This window comes from Zingiber officinale, chromosome 7B (assembly GCF_018446385.1).
Source record: "Zingiber officinale cultivar Zhangliang chromosome 7B, Zo_v1.1, whole genome shotgun sequence".
NCBI lineage: Eukaryota > Viridiplantae > Streptophyta > Magnoliopsida > Zingiberales > Zingiberaceae > Zingiber > Zingiber officinale.
In genome coordinates this window covers 90,324,831-90,346,464 of record NC_055999.1, presented here as the reverse complement: position 1 = coordinate 90,346,464, position 21,634 = coordinate 90,324,831, and the positions used below count along the sequence as shown (strand labels likewise).

Genomic DNA, 21,634 nt, shown 5'->3' with positions numbered 1-21,634 from the left:
TTAATTATGATTTATAAAAGTCTGTTTGGAATATCACGCCTACCTTAGGAATTGTTATAAATCTAAATTACAATTTATTTTCCAAAACTTATGCACACGACACGGGCATGCACGGGCGCACCCGATCTTGCCGCTGGGAGTGATCACGCCGCGCGGCAGCAGCGGATCGCAGGGTCTGGTGGCGCCGAAGGCGTCGCTGGACGTCTCCGGTGGCGCCGGAGGCGTCCAGCGACGCCTTCGGCGCTGCCAACAATGCATACGAGACGGGACGAATAGGGAATAGGGAATCGTACCTTTGCTGCTGCTCGCCTTCCTGATGCTCGCCTCGCCGCTCGCCTCGCCTCGCCTCGCCTCGTCGCCTCGCTGCTGTTGCTAATCAGTACATTTTATAGGGTTTTTTCGCGCGACAGAAGGAATCGAATTGATTCCTTCTGTCGTGAGTGTCGCTTGTGCTGGCGCGTATCACGCGCCGAAAGCACAGCCCACGCCTGCGCGATACACGCGCCGAAATCGCTGCGTGTCGTGTGCCGGTTTTGGCTGGGCCACGGAACGGTAAAAACCGTTCGTGCCGCTCGGCACGAAACGACACCGCAATCCATGATTGTATCTACTACCTCTATTGTTTTACGAGTATTTATATGTTACATGTTCCATGTTTTAAATCTTAGACCATTATTTTTTCTATAATATTTATTTTTATCCAACTTATGTTATGAGAACTCTTGCATATTTAACACTACACCGAAGTTCTAAAAAATGTAACTATACTTGTTGCGTTACAGTTGAATCCCGCAATGCGAACTCTTACATATTTAACACTATACCTAAGTTTTAGAGATGTAGCTCTCCTTGTTGAGATGTTAGACTACTAGTTTTACTATAATATTTGTTTTTATTCAACCTATGGTGTGAGAACTCTTTCATATTTAACACTACACCCGAGTTCTTTTGGAGATGTAGCAGTCCTTGCCAAGATGCTACAGTCGGACGCTGCAATGCGTTCCTTCTGGGAACAATCTACCATTAGCACAATAGTTTAATAGATTTGTGTCTAAGATGTTTATATGGATAGTAAGTGTATCATATAGTGATATTCCATTTGTAGGAATAAAATCGAAATAAACTTTGGGAGAGATGGTTGATAGCTCTGGTCTTGAAAACCAGTATAGTTTGAACAAAAAACTATCGGTGGGTTTGAATCCCTCTCTTGTTTTGCTTGTTAAAAATTTTTGTTCTTTATTCATTTGATCCTGGCCTTTTTTTTTATGGAAGATTTGCCAACGCTAGCCGACAACCTAATACAACCCTCACCTTTTCTCATTCGAGTTTGGGATCCGCCATGGCGGGCTTAAAATTTTATAAGGCTAAAAATTATATTATATTTATTTTTTAATCTTTTCTAGCAGTCTATCTCCTTTCCTAAAGAGTTTTTTTTAATCCTTGGTGAATAAAGGAAAAAAATTAAGAGAAGGAAAGAAATTAACTAGGACAAAATTAAAAAAGGGGGAAAGAAGAAAGGAAATAAAAAAGAAAAAAATATAATCATTTTTTTTCTCCTTTTCCATGGAGATTTTTTTTCTTCACGACAATTGTTTCTAGCTGCTTGTCGTTGCAAGGTTGCGATTGGGCATTGGCGCAACAACCTCGTGACCTTGTGGAGGATGCCACAAGGTCAATACGGCCTCCACAACCTCGTGGAGGTCTTCATGAGGTTGCCATGAGGACATTGTGACGTTATGTCGGTCTCCGCGAGGTTGCGGCGGCCTTGCAGCCTGGCGAGGCCTCTCTCAAGCCTCCACGAGGTCGCTGTTTTGTCAGGACTTTGAGAGTGCTGACCATTTTGGTGTCGGATGACGAGTGGAACTATAAATTCTATTCATGTCGACTAACACGACACAATATCTTATTCCTTGTTGTCAATGTCTTGTTCTTGATGAGGGTTCTAGATGTGTTGTTGGTGGCCTCAATATTAGAGGTGTGCAGAAGAAGAAAAGGGGAAGGAGGGGTGGAAGAATCTAGGCATCGTCAATGTTAGAGGAAAAAGAGGAGTAAGAGACCAGGAAACTTGGAGTGGAGAAACATCATATGAGCTGACCTTGGAGAAACATGAATCTTGACACAAGCTAGTGTTGGTGTAGCAAGAAGCTAGGACTTCAGTGCCAAGAAGAAGGGTTCAACGCAGAGTAGCCAACATGAACAACAAGATGTACTATTAAAAGTTGGAGCTTCTTGCAAAAGACGATGACAAAGGAATTCTCTCATGATGAAGTTGCAAAGGAAGATGTTAAGTCATGCTCATTGTGATTCTTAGCTTTTCATGTGTTGGTCAGCGCGTGGAATGAAAAATTTCGCTCAATTTTGATCTATATAGCTCAACATTGTAAACAGTGTCACCACTGCTATTCCTTTACTGAGAGAAGATGAGATCAGCCTTATCCTACTCAAATGTTGAGCGCTTACAAGAAAGCCTCATCGTACTCAAACGTTGAGCGCTTACAAGAAAGCCTCATCGTACTCAAACGTTGAGCGCTTACAACTTAGGTAACTGTTAGGCTATAATTGAGTGATTTCTGATTCCCTAAAATTGAGCTTTGTGCATAGTATGCAAACATAAAAAAACCTTGAATCTCATGTTGCAATTGAAGATTCTATTTATTTATTTATTTATTAGGTAGGTGATGTGGATAAATCCGCAAGTGCACGGAGTTGTCGTCAAGTAATAAAAGATATCTTACTAGTTTACTAAACAAATTCAACTGTTTAGATTAATCACGGGTGTTGAGTGTCAAGAACTAGAAAATCCAATGAAGGGGTTAGGAAAGGAGTGAGAGAAGAGATTCAATTAAAAAGATAGAAAGAAGGCAGAAGACAGAGAGATCTAGGTGAATTCAAGGCATAGTAAACACAATCTATGTTAATTTCCTATCCTATCCTCAACGGTGATTCAAGTAGGTAGACTATCCTATGATATCTAATGTAAACTTTTGGAACTATATGTATCAACTCCAAATCATTGTCTACTTTCAGAGTAGCTAAGCGTAGGGATCACTTTCATAAGGAGACCCTATCACAGCCCCCTAGTAACCCCCTCCTACTATGTGACGATGAATTGGAATTAATCCATTAAGATCTATGACAGTCTATGACTCCTCGTGGAATACCGATCTACTTTTGTAGCCGACTCTCTGTGTCCTAGTTTTCCACTGATCGGAGGATTGAGTTCTTTCGGTTCATTCCCAAATCCTCATGGGATACGAATCTTGTGCTTTTGGCATCGAGATCGTGTTTACACAGTAGATCTGGACCATAAATCATCATCTCATCAAATAAGAACATTCAAACATTTATAGATCAAAGAAAAGGTGCTTATATAACAAAGGGCTAATCTTGGTTCTAGAATTCAAAATCTATTCCATAGAAATGGAGTTACAACCAAAGATCAAGTTAGAATGATTACCATTTAGATTTGAGTTCAGAAATTTAGAAAACAAGAGAAGAAGCTTAGTCTTGTTAAAAGATTTCTCCTTCGGATGCTCCTGATCTCAATTTACAGCGTAGATGGCGATGGATCCCCTCTAGATCATCCTCTGAAGCCTTCTTGGGGCCTTTGGGTAGCACCCAATCGAGATTTCCTTCCAAGGGATTGAAATCAACCTTTTATAGGCAAAGGGCGAGTGCCTTGACATGGGTCATGACGGCGGGCATGGACGCTCGTGTTGGGTTTGGCGACTATAGTGGAGTGTTGGCCACAGGTCATGTCAGTGGGCATGGGCGCCCGTGTCGGGTTCTGCCGATTGGAGCACGGCTCATGCGGGCTGGCACAAGCACTCATGGCAGGCCTATGAACTTCAGCCACTTATCTTCAATCTCCATTTTCGCTCCTTTTCGCACCCTATCAAAAGAAATACACAAAAGCAATTCTCCAGAATAGGAAAATATCAAAATGAAGCATAAAGAGACGATAATATGAAATATATGAATATGAAATGGGATGAGACATGCGTCAAAGTATGATAAAACCTATATGAAATACACACATCAGTAGACATTTGTGGTTTATTTGTCAAAATCTGCGTGAGACCATATTATTTAAGAGATGCAATTATTAATTGTATAATGCTTCCATTCAAAGATAGAAAGTTTAATTTGTGATTGCTATATATCAATTTCTATTTTTGAAGGAGTGTTGGGCATTCATTAGTTGCTAGAGAAGAACTTGGATCATAAATGATGTTTTATTCATTCAGTTTGGATAATGTTTCTTTTTTGCATGCATATGTCGAGAAAAAAATTAATATATTTTAGGGATGGGGTGACATGTTTTATAACAACCATGTGTTGTTGGTTAATTTGTATTTATATAATTGATAATTTTTATCTGCAGGATCTTTGTAGATATAATCCCCAGATTGTTGAGTGTTGACCAAACTCTGACGCAGTATTTGAAAAATTTGGAGAATGACATTGTAAGGGTTTCAACCAGTTTAATGTCTTTGCGTTACTTTATCTTAACAATTCATAATCCTGATCATATTTTTTATCCAGTTATTCTACTGGTGTATAACTGAGAATCACTATCGTTAAGAGCATAACATTTGATTTTTTTTGTTTTTTTTTTGAAAAATGATTTGACTGAATCAGTGTAGTTCACTCTAATAATATAATGAAGGGGAGCCTTAGCACGCAACAGAAAAGTTGTTGCTATGTCACTTGCTGATCATGAATTTGTGTAGGGAAAATAGCCTCTTGTAAGAGACGGTAAAGTTGCGTACAATAGATCCTTCCCCAAATCTCGCATTGGCGGGAGCTTTTGCACTAGACTGCCTCTAAGGTTTAACACAAACACAGAGAGTCCTACAAAACTATAACAGAACACAGTTTGAGACAGACTGGATCAGCAAACAGAAGGGTCTTCCTATAAACAGGGAAACACAATTGATCTGCCCCAAATTAGATCCTGCCGTTTGAGCAGCTGTTCAATATAAGATCTTGCCGAAGGACAAAGTTGGAACTGCTGTAACCATTGGCAAGATACTAGATAGGAAGATCAACTAGAGAGCATTTGAGCAGCTCAGGAAGCAGCAGTCCCTAGTCCTTGACTCAACTGACACAAGCCAAAGAGGGCTCAAGTTGAGTTTCAAATTGTTGAAGACTGTGAAAGCTGCAGTTAATATATGCAAATTAAGAATGGACCTCACATCTGCTTTTGTAAAAAAAAGTATCATCTGTGTACTAAAGTATATGGAAGCCTGGAGTGCAGCACTTCTTAGCCATCCCTTCAATTTGGACTCTTTTCTGTGCTTGAGCAAGAATAAGATGGCGTCTTGATTCAAACTAGTTGATAATATTGACATGGCACACATGTAGCAATCATTTGTATTCCTTCCTTTCATAAAAACAAAATGAAACTCACCAACCCAATCAGGGATGCAGGTGCTAGAGTGCAATAAGTGTGTAATCTGAAGGCTTCCCTTCACCCTCCACTTTTCCAGAATAGCCCTAGCTTGAGTGAAATTAACTACATTGTTAATCATTTTTTCATCTTTTTTGGATCTTGCATTTGCATGATAATGTTTAGTTTGTCATACTATCTTTTGATTTCAATTTATGTCCTAAATAATGTTGACGTTAATGAAGAACCGTAATGTCACCTGAATCATTTAAATGCCTTAGTGATCCTTTTGCTTGTAAATTTTGCTATAAAAGAAACATCCATTTTTCTACCCAACTTTTTGAAGCCAAAGACGCCTTGTTTATCAAATACTCATTTTATGGGGTTTAGGGCAATGTTTGAAGTGCTAAGCCATGCCGATTGACATAGATGAAATTTATTGTCTATTTGTTGACTAGTATGCGAAACTCTTGGCACCAGTATTGACACTAAAGTTGGCAAGAGAAGGAAAAAATAAAATAAAGAAAGATCGAAGGAGGAGAGAAAGCATGTTACTAGAGAAATAGAATTTCATGGCTAGTGTTGTTACAAGCGGTGGATGTGGCAGGGGCTTCATGTGGTAGCAAATGATTACTGACAATGATGATAGGCAGCTCGTGCGACCGCAGTTTATAAAGGCATGTGAGGCTTGTGAGTTTTGAGGCTGTAGGAATTGGGAGTGAGAATAGAAACAAAGAAAAATAAACAAATAACATAATGAAATAATTTTTAAGCTCATAAAAATACAACTAGCCTAATTAAATATGTTGAACCAGCCTATCCTATATATAACTTTGGTTTTATTTGAAATAGATAAAATAAATTCAAATTGGGTATGATTTGAACCGTCTTGATTTTAATCACCATATCTATATGATGAATTTTATTCAACCTAAACTTACTTTTACACGATTATAAAACTCAAAATACTAATATTTTTTAGCTTAATTAGATATCTATTTTTTTAAAAAATAATTCAAATGCAAAATTTAAATAAAATAAAATTTAGTATTTAATATCATTTTTTGTGTTCTAAGGGGGCGTTTGGTTAAATGATGGGAATGACTATGGGTATGAGTTTGATTGTAGGATGGAATGGGAATAGGAATAGAAATGAAACCCATCAAGTTATATGAGTTTGGTTGATTCCCATAAATCTGGTAATCATTCCCAAAATGTGATTCCCAAACCCACAATCCAAACACTATCTTTTACTATCATTCCATTCCCTCATTCCCAAACCCATCAACCAAACACCCCCTAAGTTTTAGAACTTTTGATTTTAAGAAATCTATATTTTTAAATTTAAATGTGATTTTATCAAAAAAATCGTAAATATGAAAATTTCAAATTTAATTCAGTTGACCCCAAATCAAATTTCATATATTTACTTTTTTTAAAAAAAATTTATAATTATATAATTAAGTCAATTTAATTATAAAATTTAAAATGTAATTTAAACCTAAATATGATGTTTCAATTCTCAAAATTTATTTTTTTGGATCTTTTTATTTTTTTCATCTGTAATTATATGCTTTTATATTTATAATTACATATAACAAATAAAATAAAATTAATCTAATAATAGAATTTTAAATTATTTTGCCTAATCTAATAGTAATTACATAAAAATATCTATTCATTTCAAATAAAATTACATCATCAAAAATGAATAATTTTTTTTTATCACAATATCAATGCAATCAACATGTGAAATATTTAATTAATAATGGACATTATAATAGTTAAACATTAACAAAAATAAATGTTCATTTAATATATTTATATTTAAAAATAAAAAGTATCGAAATTGTATCGACATGGTACAATATGGTACTAAAATCGTATTGCTCCATTTTGAGGCTAAAACTTTGACACAACTCAAAAATTTAAATCTTTATTTAGAGATAGTAATGTCAAAATATGCTCCACAAATAGACTTCAAGGTTTCTTCAAGAAATTATTTAAATGGATGTAATAAACATTTCAATTTCTTGGGGATCACTCTAGCCTATTGCAAGCTCATAATGTGTCTAAACTTATTTTTCTTGCATATGCATCTCTAGGTAGTTTGTATGGTTAAGACCCTGTTTTAATCATTTTCTTTTTGTTGATTTGAAAAGTTCAAAAGGAATATATATCTAAATACTATCTATATATATAGTCTAATGGTTGCAAAATTTCCAGACTTGAATGCCATTGTTTGTAGTTGTTTCTTCTGTTTGCTTTCTTTCTATTGTAGGATCGAGAAACATCCCTAGAGGGGGGTGATAGCGCTCGTGACTTTTTCACTTTTTCATAAGACTCGAGAGATATGCAGCAGAATTAAAATAAAGAAGAAGAAAAACAAGGCTAACACTTTTTTTTTACTTGGTTCGGAGCCTGTGACGACTCCTATTCCAAGGTTCACACTCGTTGAGTGTTTACGTTAGGTAATTCACTAATAGCTCGAAGAATTATAAAAGAAATCTGAATTACAAAGTAAATGCAAATACAAAATTTATCGACAACTTTAAATGAATAACAGCTGTGGTGTTGGTTGTCAGATCAACGTTCGGACGTTGTGGAGAGTTTTTCGGAGCAGCGTGCAAGTACAGAAGTCGTAGAGAATTGTGTTATGAAGCTACTGTCGAAGCCCTTTTTATAGCATTTTCCAGGCGCCTGGACCGGTCCCGGGCGCCCCCATCAGGCTAACGTGGCGTCCCTTCAGCGAAACTTCATTAGACAACTTTTATCCTCACCCAGGCATCTAGACCGCTCCGGCTCTACGCTGAAGTGTGCTGGCCAATCAGAGCGCCAACTCATTTGCTGGAGTGGTTGGGTTCGGGCTAGTTCGAGCGCTTGAACATCCGGGCGCTTGGATCCTTCCCGGACATTTGGAAATCCCTTTTCTGGCCAACTTCCAACTTCGATTTTTTGCACCGCAGAGTTAGCACAAAAGGCAAAATATAGCATTTTAACTTAGTTTGACAGTCTCGGGACTGCCCTGTTCTGACTTACAGAATTCTTGTGAAACCCTAGGTCGAAATGACGCCTATTGTTCCCTCGACGGGGAACGAGTATTCACTTACTCCTCTCAGGAGAATTTACCTTTGCCAAACACCTATTTGAACTTTTGCTCAGCCTCCGATCTTGACCTCCGGGACTTCTGCTAGACGTCCGATCTTTGACCCGCCTAGACTTCCGCCTGATGTATGCGATCCCAGGACTTCTGCTTGATGTCCTTGATCTACCAAGTCTTTTGCCCAGTCCATCCGACCTGGACTTCGTGCCCAATCCTCTCGACCAGGACTTCGTGCCCAATCCCTTGACTAGGACTTCGTTACCTAGCCTCAATTAGGTTTGCCTGCACACTCAGGTAAGTTTGTTAGACCACAAATAAGCTTAACTTTGAACCTTTGCCAATATCAAAACATAGGTTTGATTAGCTAGTTCTTCCCGCTCCAACATCTATTAGGATAGAAAATAAGCATTTCTAATTTGACTCTCTCATACAAATACAGGGGCTTGTGATGGGGATGGCGAAATCAGTTACTTTTCCTCTTCCATTACTATCTGTGGCTCATCAATCATCTATACATGGTACACTGCAAATTAACTTTATTTCTTTATGCCTCATGTATATTGGTTTACCTTTTTCAATTCTTCTATTTTGTAGGATATTCTGCTACATATATACATGATTGTTCTGCCGGACCATGGAAGGTTTCCCTATTCTTCATGTTTCTTAGTTGAACTTCTATTCTAGCTTGATGCATAACATATGATGCTCATAAGCATGGTATTAACATTCATTTGTTCAAGAAACCTAATTTTCTATTTTTCACAGATGTGGGAAAAAACTTTTGGAGTGGATGTCAGTGAGGCAGCTAATAAGGAGCCATATAACCCAGAGCAAATTGCTAATAAAATTGTTAAAAAATCGAAGGTTGTGAATAAAATTGGTTTTGTAGGCCTTGGAGCAATGGGATTTGGTATGGCAGCTCATTTGTTAAGATCAAACTTTCAAGTTATTGCTTATGATGTAAGGATTCTGTCTATATGATCATTTTTACTTCTTTTTCTTGATATATATATATATTTTTAATTCAATTTGATAATTGAGACAATACATCTGAAATGTTTGATTTTGAACCAGAAACAACATTGCAATAAATGGTTGTGCTTAGAAATGATATTTATCATAATGTTTCCCTTTAAAAGTGGAATAAAAAGAGGAAAGTCACAAGAGTTGTCATTAATGGCAAATGCTTCAATTCTATTCTTAATGAATTGTTAAAAAGGGTGGCTTATGCAATATTCAGGTGCGATATGGGAACCTGCTGCCAATAAAAGATTAGTAAATCCATCCTTAACAAAAAACCCCACCTTTTACCTGATTGGACCTCATTCATCTTAATTGACAAAATTAGCGCCAGATGATGATCTTTATTTTTAGTAGATGCTATCAGAAGTTTCCATTTGGAGACTATGTTGGTAGGAATTGGTTCGAATTAAATTTATTATGGGTCATTTTGTGTCTGCGCAGTGGAATTTAATCATTGAAACAGTTCAATGAATCATGGATGCTACAAGTGTTGCAAGGCCAGTAAGCTCTAAGGCCACATTATTTGTAATACTAGGCCATCTTGATCTGTCTAATTAATATTGTTTTTAACCCTCCCATTACCTCTAACATCTTCTAAATCTAATTGATTAAACTTGTTTAACAATGAAATCTAGAGCCGTCCTTGGATATGCCCATATAACTTTTTTTTAAAATTTTTTTTAATATATTAAGTCTACACTAAATGCTTGTAGTTTTCTATTGTCTTTACTAATAACACCACGTGTTTATCTGGATATTCTTAGTTCTACAGTAGTAATTTTAAGTTTTCGTCGAAAAATTCACTGAAAATTCAACATCAATTAATTTGTAGGCAAACATTTCTTGTAATCTAGGAGACAACTAGTTGAAACCCACTCGGTACATGGATTTTTTTGGATTTACAGTTTCTTGGATCAATTTGTCACATGCAAAAATATTTTTCTTGCTCCTAAGCCACTCATTTAAGAGATTGTTGTTTTATACTACTGAAAATTAATGTATGTTAGGAACTCTTTGTTTATTTGTTCTTGCTCAACCATTCAGATCAGCTAATAGTTATAGTTTTGGCTATGTTCTTACAAGGTGTGATCATGCTATCTAATGATCCTTTCTTACCATTTGATTGTAACCTTTTGGTGGTGATTAGGTATACAAGCCAACATTATCCAGGTTTGCTGATTTAGGTGGCGCCATTGCTGGCTCTCCATTGGAAGTATCAAAAGGTACTTACTGATTTGATTTCTGCATCATATGCAAAACTGATATAGAAGTTTAGGAATAATAACTATCCTAATATTGTTTATTCTAGTATTTGAGGAAATCAATTTTCCATATTTCTTTGTGATAATGTATTTTGAATGGCAAGACATGCCTGCGATCAATAAATCAACTAACCATTAATAGATATTGCTTAGTTGTGAGTAAGCCTAATGATCAATGCCCAACATAAGTATAACACAATAAAAGGTAAGAATAGCTCTCAAAAGAAGTTGATAATTCAACCATTAAGCCTATAACTAAAAAAAAAGAATGAATACAAATATACCATTAGTTTATAATTGACATACATTCATGCTTATGCTTTAGATAGAAATTGACTCCAATGTTTGCACATTACCATGGTTTGAAATCTTATATCATTGGGTGGTAGAATCGAAACATATTGATTCAATAGATTATTGAATCTCGATACTCGTCGACAATGGTAAGGTCTCCTATATTATTATACCAATCATGTCGATGTGTATCGTCTCATATAAGATAATGTCAAAATTGTAGCAAGAACTTAACCATATCGTTATATTATCTATGTCCTCCTTTTACTTCCAATTTGCCACTAATACCATACATCGGAATGTTAATAATATCTAAACAAAATTGTTCTACTAAAAAACTGAAGCTCCAATTACAACAACAATAACAACCAAGTTTTTTCCCAGGTGGGGTCGGCTGTATGAATCCTTTTACGCCATTGAGCTTTATCTCCTATTATATCATCATCTATATTTAAATGAATTTTAGCTTGTTTTATTGTTTCTAACCAAGTTTTTTTTGGTCTTCTTCTTCCTTGTTTGATATGCATGTTTATCATAATTTCACATCGTTTAACTGGAGCATTTATTGATCGTCTAAGTACATGTCCGTACCATCTCAAACGTCTCTCGGAGTTCCTCAATAGATGCAACTCCGACTTTCTCTCTAATGCTCTCATTTCTTATTTTGTCCATCCTCGTATGTCCACACATTCACCTTAACATCCTCATCTCTGCAACTCTCATCTTCTGCTCATGTGCTCGAGTCATAGCCCAACATTCAGCTCCATATAACATAGCAGGTCTAACTGCGGTTTTATAGAACTTACCTTTAAGTTTAAGAGGTACTTTACAGTCACATAAAACACTCGGCGCTCTCCTCCATTTCACCCATCCTGCTTGTATTCTATGTAAGACATCTCTCTCAATCCGTCTATCGTTTTGCAAAAATGATCCTAAATATTTAAATCTCTCGGTTCCGGGCAACTCGTCCTCTCCTATCTTAATAATTGTTTCATTACTTTTAATATTGCTAAACTTAAATTCCATATATTCTGTCTTTAATCTAGTAAGTTTAAAACCTTTCCCTTCTAGTGTTTCCCTCCAAGATTCTAGTTTAGCATTTACTCTTTCACGTGTTTCATCTATCAAAATACAGTGAGTTCGTCCATAATTAGTGTAAAAAGATAGAGACTTAGAGCTGATCTTTGATGTAACCCTATCTTTATTGGAAATGCTTCAGTTACTCCGTTTGAAGTCTTTACTCTGGTCGTTACATCCTCATACATATCTTTAACTAGTTCAATATATGTTACGCTAACACCTCTCTTTTCTAAAATTCTCCATATAATTTCTCTGGGACTCTATCATAAGTTTTTTTTAAGTCAATGAATACCATGTGTAGATCTTATTTTTGCTCTCGATATTTTTCAATTAATTGTCCAAGAAGATGTATAGCTTCTATTGTCGACCTTCCAGGCATGAACCTAAATTGATTTTCTATCACTGTGGTCTCCTTCCTTAATCTTTTTTCTATTATTTTTTCTCAAAGTTTCATAGTATGACTCATTAGTTTAATACTCCCTATAATTTGCACAATTTTGTACGTCTCCCTTGTTCTTATATAAGAGAACTAGAGTACTTATCCTCCATTGATCAGACATTTTTTTCGTTTTCAATTCGAACCCAAAATTTGAGCCTTGCACACAACTACTTCTAACAATGTAGCTTTACATTAATTTAATTTCCACATTTGTAAAAATTGCTCAACCCTATAAATGACACAAGGTCTACAGTGCCTTACATTAATTTAATTTCCACAATTTTAAAAATTGCTCAACCCCATAATTGAATCAAAGTCCATGGTGTCGAGTCGCTGATAGGCATGGGCGAAACTTATCGTTTCACTTGCCGACCAACACCAAGATAACTCTGAAACCAAAAATAAAGGAAAGAGAAAGACAAAAAAGGAGAGGAGCGAATAAGCGAAGTATTGAGAACATAGATTAAAATCTTGAGTCGTTTCACTCGATTCGGGCAAAACATCGCCTTCCGTCCACTAACCGTCATGCCGCACGCGTTGCGTGACCTCTTCGACCGCCTCAGAGATATCACGTGACCCCCTTGGCCGCGTCGGAGGGGTCGTGCGACACCTATGGCTGCCCGACCCCCTCGGTCGCGTAGGACAGGAGGGGTCGTGCGACCCTGATGGCGGTGCCGGATAGTTCGTGGGAGGCTAGTTGCGTGTAGGTGATAAATTTTTTAAACTTTCGTTTAATAATTTCAATTAACTCCTTGTTATAGTAGGGATAATCTAAACAGGCTTTATTAATTTCAATTAACTTTTGTTTATCACATTATATATATATATATATATATATATATATATATATATATATATATATACAATTTATTTTAATTCTAAAAATATATAATAAGATTTATTTATTTATCATATGTTTTTTAAAATTTTAAATATTTAAATTGAATATTTTATTTTTATTAATATATTTATATTAAAAAATACTGAAACCATATCGGCACGACATGATACGGTATTGAAATTGTATCATTCCGATATCGAAATTGTACCGGTTCAGTCATAGACAGAAACTCCGATATAACTCGAAATTTTAAATCATGATTGAGAAGCAATGTGCGTTGATCGATGGCAATGTATAGGTGACTTGCAGGGCGGCGACGCGCAAGTGACGTGGTGGATGTGTGAGGGCGATTGACAGGGAGATGATGTGTGGGTGATCGACATGCGGTGGTGTGTGGGCGACTAGTGGGGCGACGACGAATGCGTAAGGAAATGGTGCAAAATAAGGGAGCAAAAAAGGAATGATAAAGTAAATAAAATAGTCTCTAACTTTTAAAAATGTCATTACTTAATTAATTACGATTGAACGAGACTCGTGGTTCAATTTTAAATTAATTAAAATAAATCCAAATGGAGCCTAGTTTGAACTCACATTACTTTAATCACTATGACTACTTGATACATTCCATCAAATATTAAAGCAACTTTTACTTGAACTCGAAAATTTAAAATATAAGTTGATTTAGTTACATAATTCAATAAAAATTTTAAAAACGTTTGAAATGTAAAATATTTTTAAATTTTTTTTAAATAGAATTACTATTAATATCTAATATGAGTGAATTTTTTTGTGTTCTATGTTCACATTGAATGGTCGTAAAATTTTTAATAGTTCTATTTTTATGTTGAAAGTTCGTGTGAGCGAGCGATTAAAAAACTAAGATTTGACAATGCTTTAGTTAAATACAAAAATATTTAATTAAATTAATTTTTAATTTTTCTATTGAAGATACATGATAAATTAAAGTATGTTTCTAATTATTTTTTTTAAAAAAACTATTTAATACAAATTAAAATGGAAAATTTTCAAATTTAAATTTGATTTTATCAAAGAAATTCAATCTAAAATTTTAAATTTAATTAAGTCAAATTCAAATCAAAATTTTATTTTTCATCTACTATAATAATTATAATTATGTGAAATAAATAAAATTAGATTAAAATTTAAATTCTCAAATACATGAAACAAAATAAATGAAATAAAATGAAATTCATACCCATTTTTTTTATTAAATGCTAATTAATATATTTTATATACAATTACATAAATATATCCTTAACAGTAAACGTTTCTCGGCCTTTAAATCTAAAATTTCTCCAATGTCAAAAAAAATATGAATGCTACACAATTTGAAAGTAAAATATGTCCCATTTTATAGAGGACTAAGTTCTCATCTTCTCATTTCTCATTGCTCATTCTATTATTTTGCTGCAAAATAAATTGGGTAAATTATTATGAAATGAAAGAAATATATAATTTATAGATGACTAGAGCTAAAATTATATAATTGGCTGCAAATTCAATCTGAAGAGCGAGGTGATTAAATTAATTAACAAATATAAATATAAAAAGGTAATTTAATTAATTTTTTTAACTATTAATTATAAAAAATCACTTATTGTTAATTATTCTATTAATAAGTATCAAAATCGTACTTGCACAACACGATATGGTATTGAAACTATATTATTCCGGTCAATGACCAAACCCTGACACACTTTGAAATTTTAGACCTTACAATGACTATTTAAATAAATGTTTAAGAGGATCACATTTTGATGTCATATATCATATTGTAAAATCTCATAGTGTGACGGGTGGAATCATAAAAAGCATATCGGTGTGAGCATAGATAATGTTCCATGTGTAGTGTCAATCATGGCAATAAGTATTGCCTTATGCCAACATTGAATCCATCCTATGCTAAGAGACGTTATGCCTCTAGGAATTCCTCGTTTACCTAGTAGACATCGACCTCGGCTCACCTAAGACTTCACTTGCCTAGAGAATCCTCGTCTTTGGACTTTACCTATTGCCAAGTATCCATGATACTGACCTTGGTAGACCAGGACTTTTCCTTGCCAAGCCTTTGGTCAACCTTAATTTGCTAGGACTTTAGTTGCCTTGAGATCTAATCTTTGAGACTTCTTACGTGAAGACTCTATCTTGGGGCCTCATGTTAGTTAGAGCCCTAGAGCCAATCATTTGATGATTCTATGGACTCATTGTATCATATTCTTGTATATTAATAAAGACATTTGTTTGATTATTATACTTATTTGTATTAGTGCCAAATAGACTAAGTATAATAGCGTCCTTGAGTAGAAGGTTCATACCTATATCAATCGATTAGTTGAATCGATAGTGAGATGATATAGGGAACACTACTCTAAATCATTCCTAGTCGAGTATTAACATTCAGGGACAATGTTAATACAATAAGACTAGCATGTAGGTCAGCTCGATGACTTGATCTCACAAGTCATGGATATAGAGATATCAACCTGACACATGGGTATGCATTAGAGAATGTATCTTGAATGACCGTGAGAAAGTATCGTGGATCGTTATATGAGTGTCATATACTTTCACATGGCTATTAGTATGACTATTAGTCCTTGACCGAAGTCACCGTGGATCCCTACATGGAGTTATGCTTTAGTTTCACAAAGCGTCACCCGTAGAGGTGGGACTATAAAAGCGATTCGGGTATGTAACAAATTACGCAGAGGGATGTGAGTGATGTAGATGGGATCTATCCCTCCCATATGACGGAGCGACATCGATATTCTTGATAGAGTTAGACCACGAAGTGCATGCCCAAATGAGTCAACATTAGATGTTGAGCTCGTTTGATCGAGTGAGTCTACTTGGAGTTCAAGATTTAGATTGATTAGAGGATGGCACGGTCTATGCCTCACATTGATCAATCTAGATGTCTAGGATAGAAGGACACTTGTCATATATTGTGAGGAGTCACAATTAGTAGTCACAAGGTGATGTTGGATCTCGACATTTCTTGTAACTTGGGTAGTAATGATGTGTTGCTAGATACCGCTCATTACTTATGCTCCTAAATGGGTTTAGGGCATTGCCAACGTTACAAGAACCTATAGGGTCACACACTTAGGACAATTAGATGGAGATTTGGTTCATATGATGAACCAAGAGGATTAGATTCATTTGATGAATCAAATTGGATTAAGAGTAATCCAAATTGGGTTAGACTCAAATTGATTCATGTATTTAATGAGTCTAATTTAGATTATGACTCATTAGATCAATTTAATTTAATGAATTAGATTCATTATATTAAGTTGGCTTGAATCAAATGGTTTGATTAGATCAACCATGAGAGAGATTGAGTCAAGTTTGACTTGACTAGAGAGGAAGAGGAAGAGTCAAGTTTGACTTGACTCTTTGCCACATCATGAGTGAGGTGGCAAGATGTGGACCAATAGTGTTGTTCCACATCATCTTGTTTTGCCACCTCATGGAGGTTACAAGCCTCCATTGCATTTAATGTGGGTTGGCCACATTAAATGAGTGGAGGTTACTCATTTGCCACATCATTGTGAGGTGGCAAGATGTGGACCAATGGTAATGGTCCACATCTTCATGATGTGCCACATCATAGGAGTTACACAACACCTCTTAATGGCCTCCACTTAATTGTAATTAAGTGGAAATGGGGGTTACACACTAAAATGTGGCCGGCCACTTTAGAGGTGGGGATGAAAATTCATTTTTCATTCAACTCCTCATTTACTCCTTCTTCTTCCTCCTAGAGTTCTTCTTGCTCTCTCCCTCTCCTCCTTCCTTGGCCGAACCACATAGGTGCTAGCACACCTTGGTTTTTGGTCACCTCCATCTAGTGTGTCCGTGTGGATACTTCTAGAGGACCGTACGCTTGACGGTCTTGAAATCCGGCACCATTTGGACGAGCGGGATTCGCGTGGGGCGCGCATCAAGGGTAATGATCTTAACTTTAGTGTAGATCTAAAGTTTTTACAAACTCGTACAAGAAAAAGGTTTTTCGAAAAATTTTGTTTACAAATCTTTGCACGAGATCCATGGCTTTGGGTGACTCGGGGTTTCCGCGACGCGAAAAAGCGATTTTCGCGGCCCGACGAACCCAACACCTCACATGCCTAGAGTTCACTCTCTAGCACTTTAACCTTGCCTGATATCTAGTCAACCTTGACTTATCGGACTTCATTATTGCTAAACATCTAATACTCATTGATTTGCTTGAACTTCTATTACTCACCTAAAATATGGTTATTGTCTACCTATTGTAGAGGTATTGGGTCGTCACTAATCACTTTTGCCTTTTGCCTTTTGCCTTTTCAGATAACATCTAATTATCATCGACCTGCTAGGACTTTCTGTCTCTTGCTATACATTAGATCCTCCCTGAGTTGTTTGGACTTCCTCTGCCAACACTTGTTGAACATGCCCATCTTCCAATGCTTGTTGGACTTTTTTTTTGATTCGAGCTTTGCCAAACTAATACTGGAGCTAGACGACCTTCCCTTGGTTCGTTTAGTGGGTAAATCTGGAGCACAACTAGAAGTCAACCTCTAGGATATTGGTCCCTACACCACAGCTATGAGGGTAACACTTGTTGGACTTTCTTGATTTCTAAATATTTGGCCGACCTTAACCCACTTGGTCTACTTCTACAATTAAGCATTTGATCAACCTTAACTGACTTAACATAATTAATAAACATATTGCTTAAACATTAAAATACAAATCTTAGTTAATCTAACTAAGTCAATCTAATTATGGCTGATTGCATAGAGGAGAAGGGGATTAGGGGCACACCAAAGAATTTTAGGTGCATATCAGCAAATGAAGCTTGGTTTGTATTTACATGGGCCTAATCAATGTACTACTTGATTGATTGCTTCCATCCTACACTAACTTCCACTTGATGACTAAAATCTTAGTTCCTGTCGTTCCGTGTCGCGGCGTCCCCGTCTCGGGGGCACCGGAGGAGACGCGGGACGCCTCCGACGGTGCTGGAGGAGACGTGGGACGCCTCCGGTGGCGTCCCGCAACGCCTTCGACACCGAAGGTGTCACGCACGACGCCTTCTGCAGCGTTGAAGGCAACGCCGAAAGCGTCTGACGACCCTTCCGGAGCCGCTGGATGTGTCCGACGACCCTTTCGGCGCCACCAGATGCGTTGGCGACCCTTCTGGCGCTGCCGGACGCCCCCCGCGAAGATCGTGAGCGATGATCGTAGGCGTCGGGCGATCTCGCGGACGCGAGGTTTTTTCTTTTTTAATAATTAATTATTTTATTTAATAAATTTAAACAATTCCTAAGGAGGATGTGTGATATTTCGAAGAGGCTTTGATAAATCCTAATTAAATTATCCTAATAAAATATATAAAAAATATATTTAAAATTAAAATAAATTTTAAATTTTATTAATTAATATTCTAAAAAAAATAATGTTTTAAATTTCATTTAAAAATTTTAAAAAATATAATAATTCTGATTTATATTCTAATATATTTTTTATTATTTTAAATTTCATTTAATTTTTTTAAAAAATTCTTTAAGAAAAATTTTAAAAAAAAATTTAAAAATTCTAAAAAGTTCTAATTTTTTTTAAAAAAATTCTAATAAATTATATTTATATTCTGATATTTTTTTATTATTTTAAATTTTTTTACTATTTAAAATATATATTATTTAATTAATAATTAATTAAATGAATAAATAGTTAATTTATATTATTAATCTATTTAAATAAAACTATTTTTTATTATTTTTTCTAACAATACTAAATTATTCAATAATTGAGAACTTATAATAAATCAATATACAACTTATTTTTATATACATCATAAACATATTTATCTTATAATTACTATATATAAATAAAAAAATACTAAAACTGTATCGGCACAACACGATACGATACCGAAATCGTATCGTTACGGTCTGAGACCGAAACCTCGGCACGGTTGAAATTTTAAACCTTGATTGTGACATTGAGAGAAATCAAGAGATAGTGCAAGCAAGTGATTGGAAAACTAGATTTTGACAAGATCATGTCAAGTTTCTTCTCTTCTTGCACTATGCTTTTTCGGGGCTTTGGTTTGGGTGTTAAGGAGTAGTTGAGGTTTGACATGATGTTTTAATTAAATATAAATTTATTTAATTAAGTTGAGAAAATATTTTATTTAATTTTATTTAAGTTGAATTCATGCAGAGTTTTAATTTTTTCTTGTATTTTTATAAATTTTATAATTATCAAATTAAATAAAATTTAGTTATGAAATTCAAAATCGAATCTAAACCCAAATTATAATATTTTAGATCTTTATATTTTGAAAAAAATTTGATTCTCTGCATAATATTTTACATCTTCGATTAAATATGAAATTTCTCTAGTGTTGCATAAGACTATGGGATTTTTCATTTTTTCATTGCTCATTCTTGGATCGTTGTTGTAGAAGTTGAGGAATTTATAAGTGTAAATAATTGTGAAACAAAATAAGTATATAATTTACAAGTGACTAAAGTTGGTTGCAAACATTTGTAACCCTCATTAATGAGACATTCAAGTTAATCATCTAATATAAATAGAAGAATAAACATGATGTACAATCTAGTTAATCATTGAGTAAATAAATAATTATAATAAAATAATTAATTACTGTGTATAAACTAAATAAAATTAATATGAAAGTGTACCGACACGAGACAATACAATATCAAAATGGTATCATTTTGCTTTGATACTGAACCTCCAGAGACATGAGATTTTAAACATTTATATTTTATGTAGTAAAATTTTAAAAATAGTAATAGGTCAATGTGCAACCTGACCTTGTCCCTGGCTAATCCATTCATGCTGAAACGGGTCTGCAAACTGTGTTGAGCACGACCCTTGTCCATTACTCAATCCATGTGAAACAACCAATGATGATTAGGTGATGCGTACTACTATGTTTACCTACTCTTTTATTAACAAGCGAAAAAGTACTTTTACTTCTTTATTGATCCATTAGCAAAGTAGCACAGAGTCTATTACCCACTTTTTATATTTCTTGGTTTTCTGAGATCTCAAGTTGTTGATATGTGGGTCATGCAATATGACATAATAGTTTGTTTCTGATATTGATCCTTTCAAATGGAAATAAAAGAAATGCTGTATGACTCACAACTTGTACTCATTCAGATGCAGAGGTGCTTATAGTAATGGTTGCTAATGAATCTCAAGCTGAAAATGTGTTGTATGGAAATGATGGTTCTGTTTCAGGTAATTATTTGACATGAAAAAAGAATATTACCAAATTGCAAACTACTTCCTGATTTGGATGAAGCTTCTAAAAGTACTTCCAAAAACTAATAATTTTGTGATTGTAATTTGCAGTTCTTCCTGCTGGAGCAACCATCATTCTTTCTTCCACTGTGTCACCTGGATTTTTAATGGATCTTGAGAAACGCATAAGAGGTAGTTTACAGATATGGTTTATTTAGTTGTAAAAGAATAACATTGGAGGATGGAAGGTTAAACTGCATTTGTTGGCCATTGTTGATTGTTTGATTATTATCAGATAAATATATGATTTACTTTATAGACAGTGATAACCATCAGATTAGCTACTATGATGGCAACACCTCATGCACTAGCTACTAGACCGTCCCGAGGGGACCATCAGATTAGCTACTATGCTTGTATGCATGGTGGTTTTGATCTGTATGAGATCTTTGCTGTATTATGTTAGTTAAGACTGAACAAAAATTTGGATTTTCATATTCATGAGACAATGTATTCATATGCATATTAAACATGGTGTTCGATGCATTGTTTAAAATTTGAATGTCATGGTGGAAACGTGTTCATATAATTAACGAAATCCAATATTGATCAACTCGAGTAATCTCCCCTTTGCCACCTATATCGATCACACTAATTAGTACCATATCGTTCTTACACCCAACAAACCTTGTCCTGTGGCAACACTTCCGAGATGAATTTAAGTTATGTTTGCTATTCTTTTTTTGCTTTGTTTTTTCAAAGTGTTAATTCAATTAGTTATGTATTCTCTATGAATTATTTCTTCTAGTAAATAAATTAAGTGGAATAAGATAAATATGAATTCATCTTTCCATGAATTGAAGTAAAAAATGAATAAAATTATTTTTAATTCATTTACTGATATGCATTCATC

General features: G+C 35.0%; 1 protein-coding gene across 2 annotated transcripts in view; it reads left to right on the top strand.

Annotated features, from left to right (window-relative positions):
• The window catches only part of LOC122006232, a 137,621-nt gene that overhangs the window by 18,258 nt on the left and 97,729 nt on the right, over window positions 1-21,634 (top strand). For both annotated transcript variants that reach the window (XM_042561656.1, XM_042561655.1), the window contains exons 9-15: window positions 4,385-4,466; window positions 8,935-9,013; window positions 9,090-9,136; window positions 9,261-9,455; window positions 10,666-10,741; window positions 20,638-20,718; window positions 20,833-20,913. In XM_042561656.1, coding sequence (XP_042417590.1) covers window positions 4,385-4,466; window positions 8,935-9,013; window positions 9,090-9,136; window positions 9,261-9,455; window positions 10,666-10,741; window positions 20,638-20,718; window positions 20,833-20,913 — 641 coding nt within the window. The remainder of the gene's footprint in view (window positions 1-4,384; window positions 4,467-8,934; window positions 9,014-9,089; window positions 9,137-9,260; window positions 9,456-10,665; window positions 10,742-20,637; window positions 20,719-20,832; window positions 20,914-21,634) is intronic.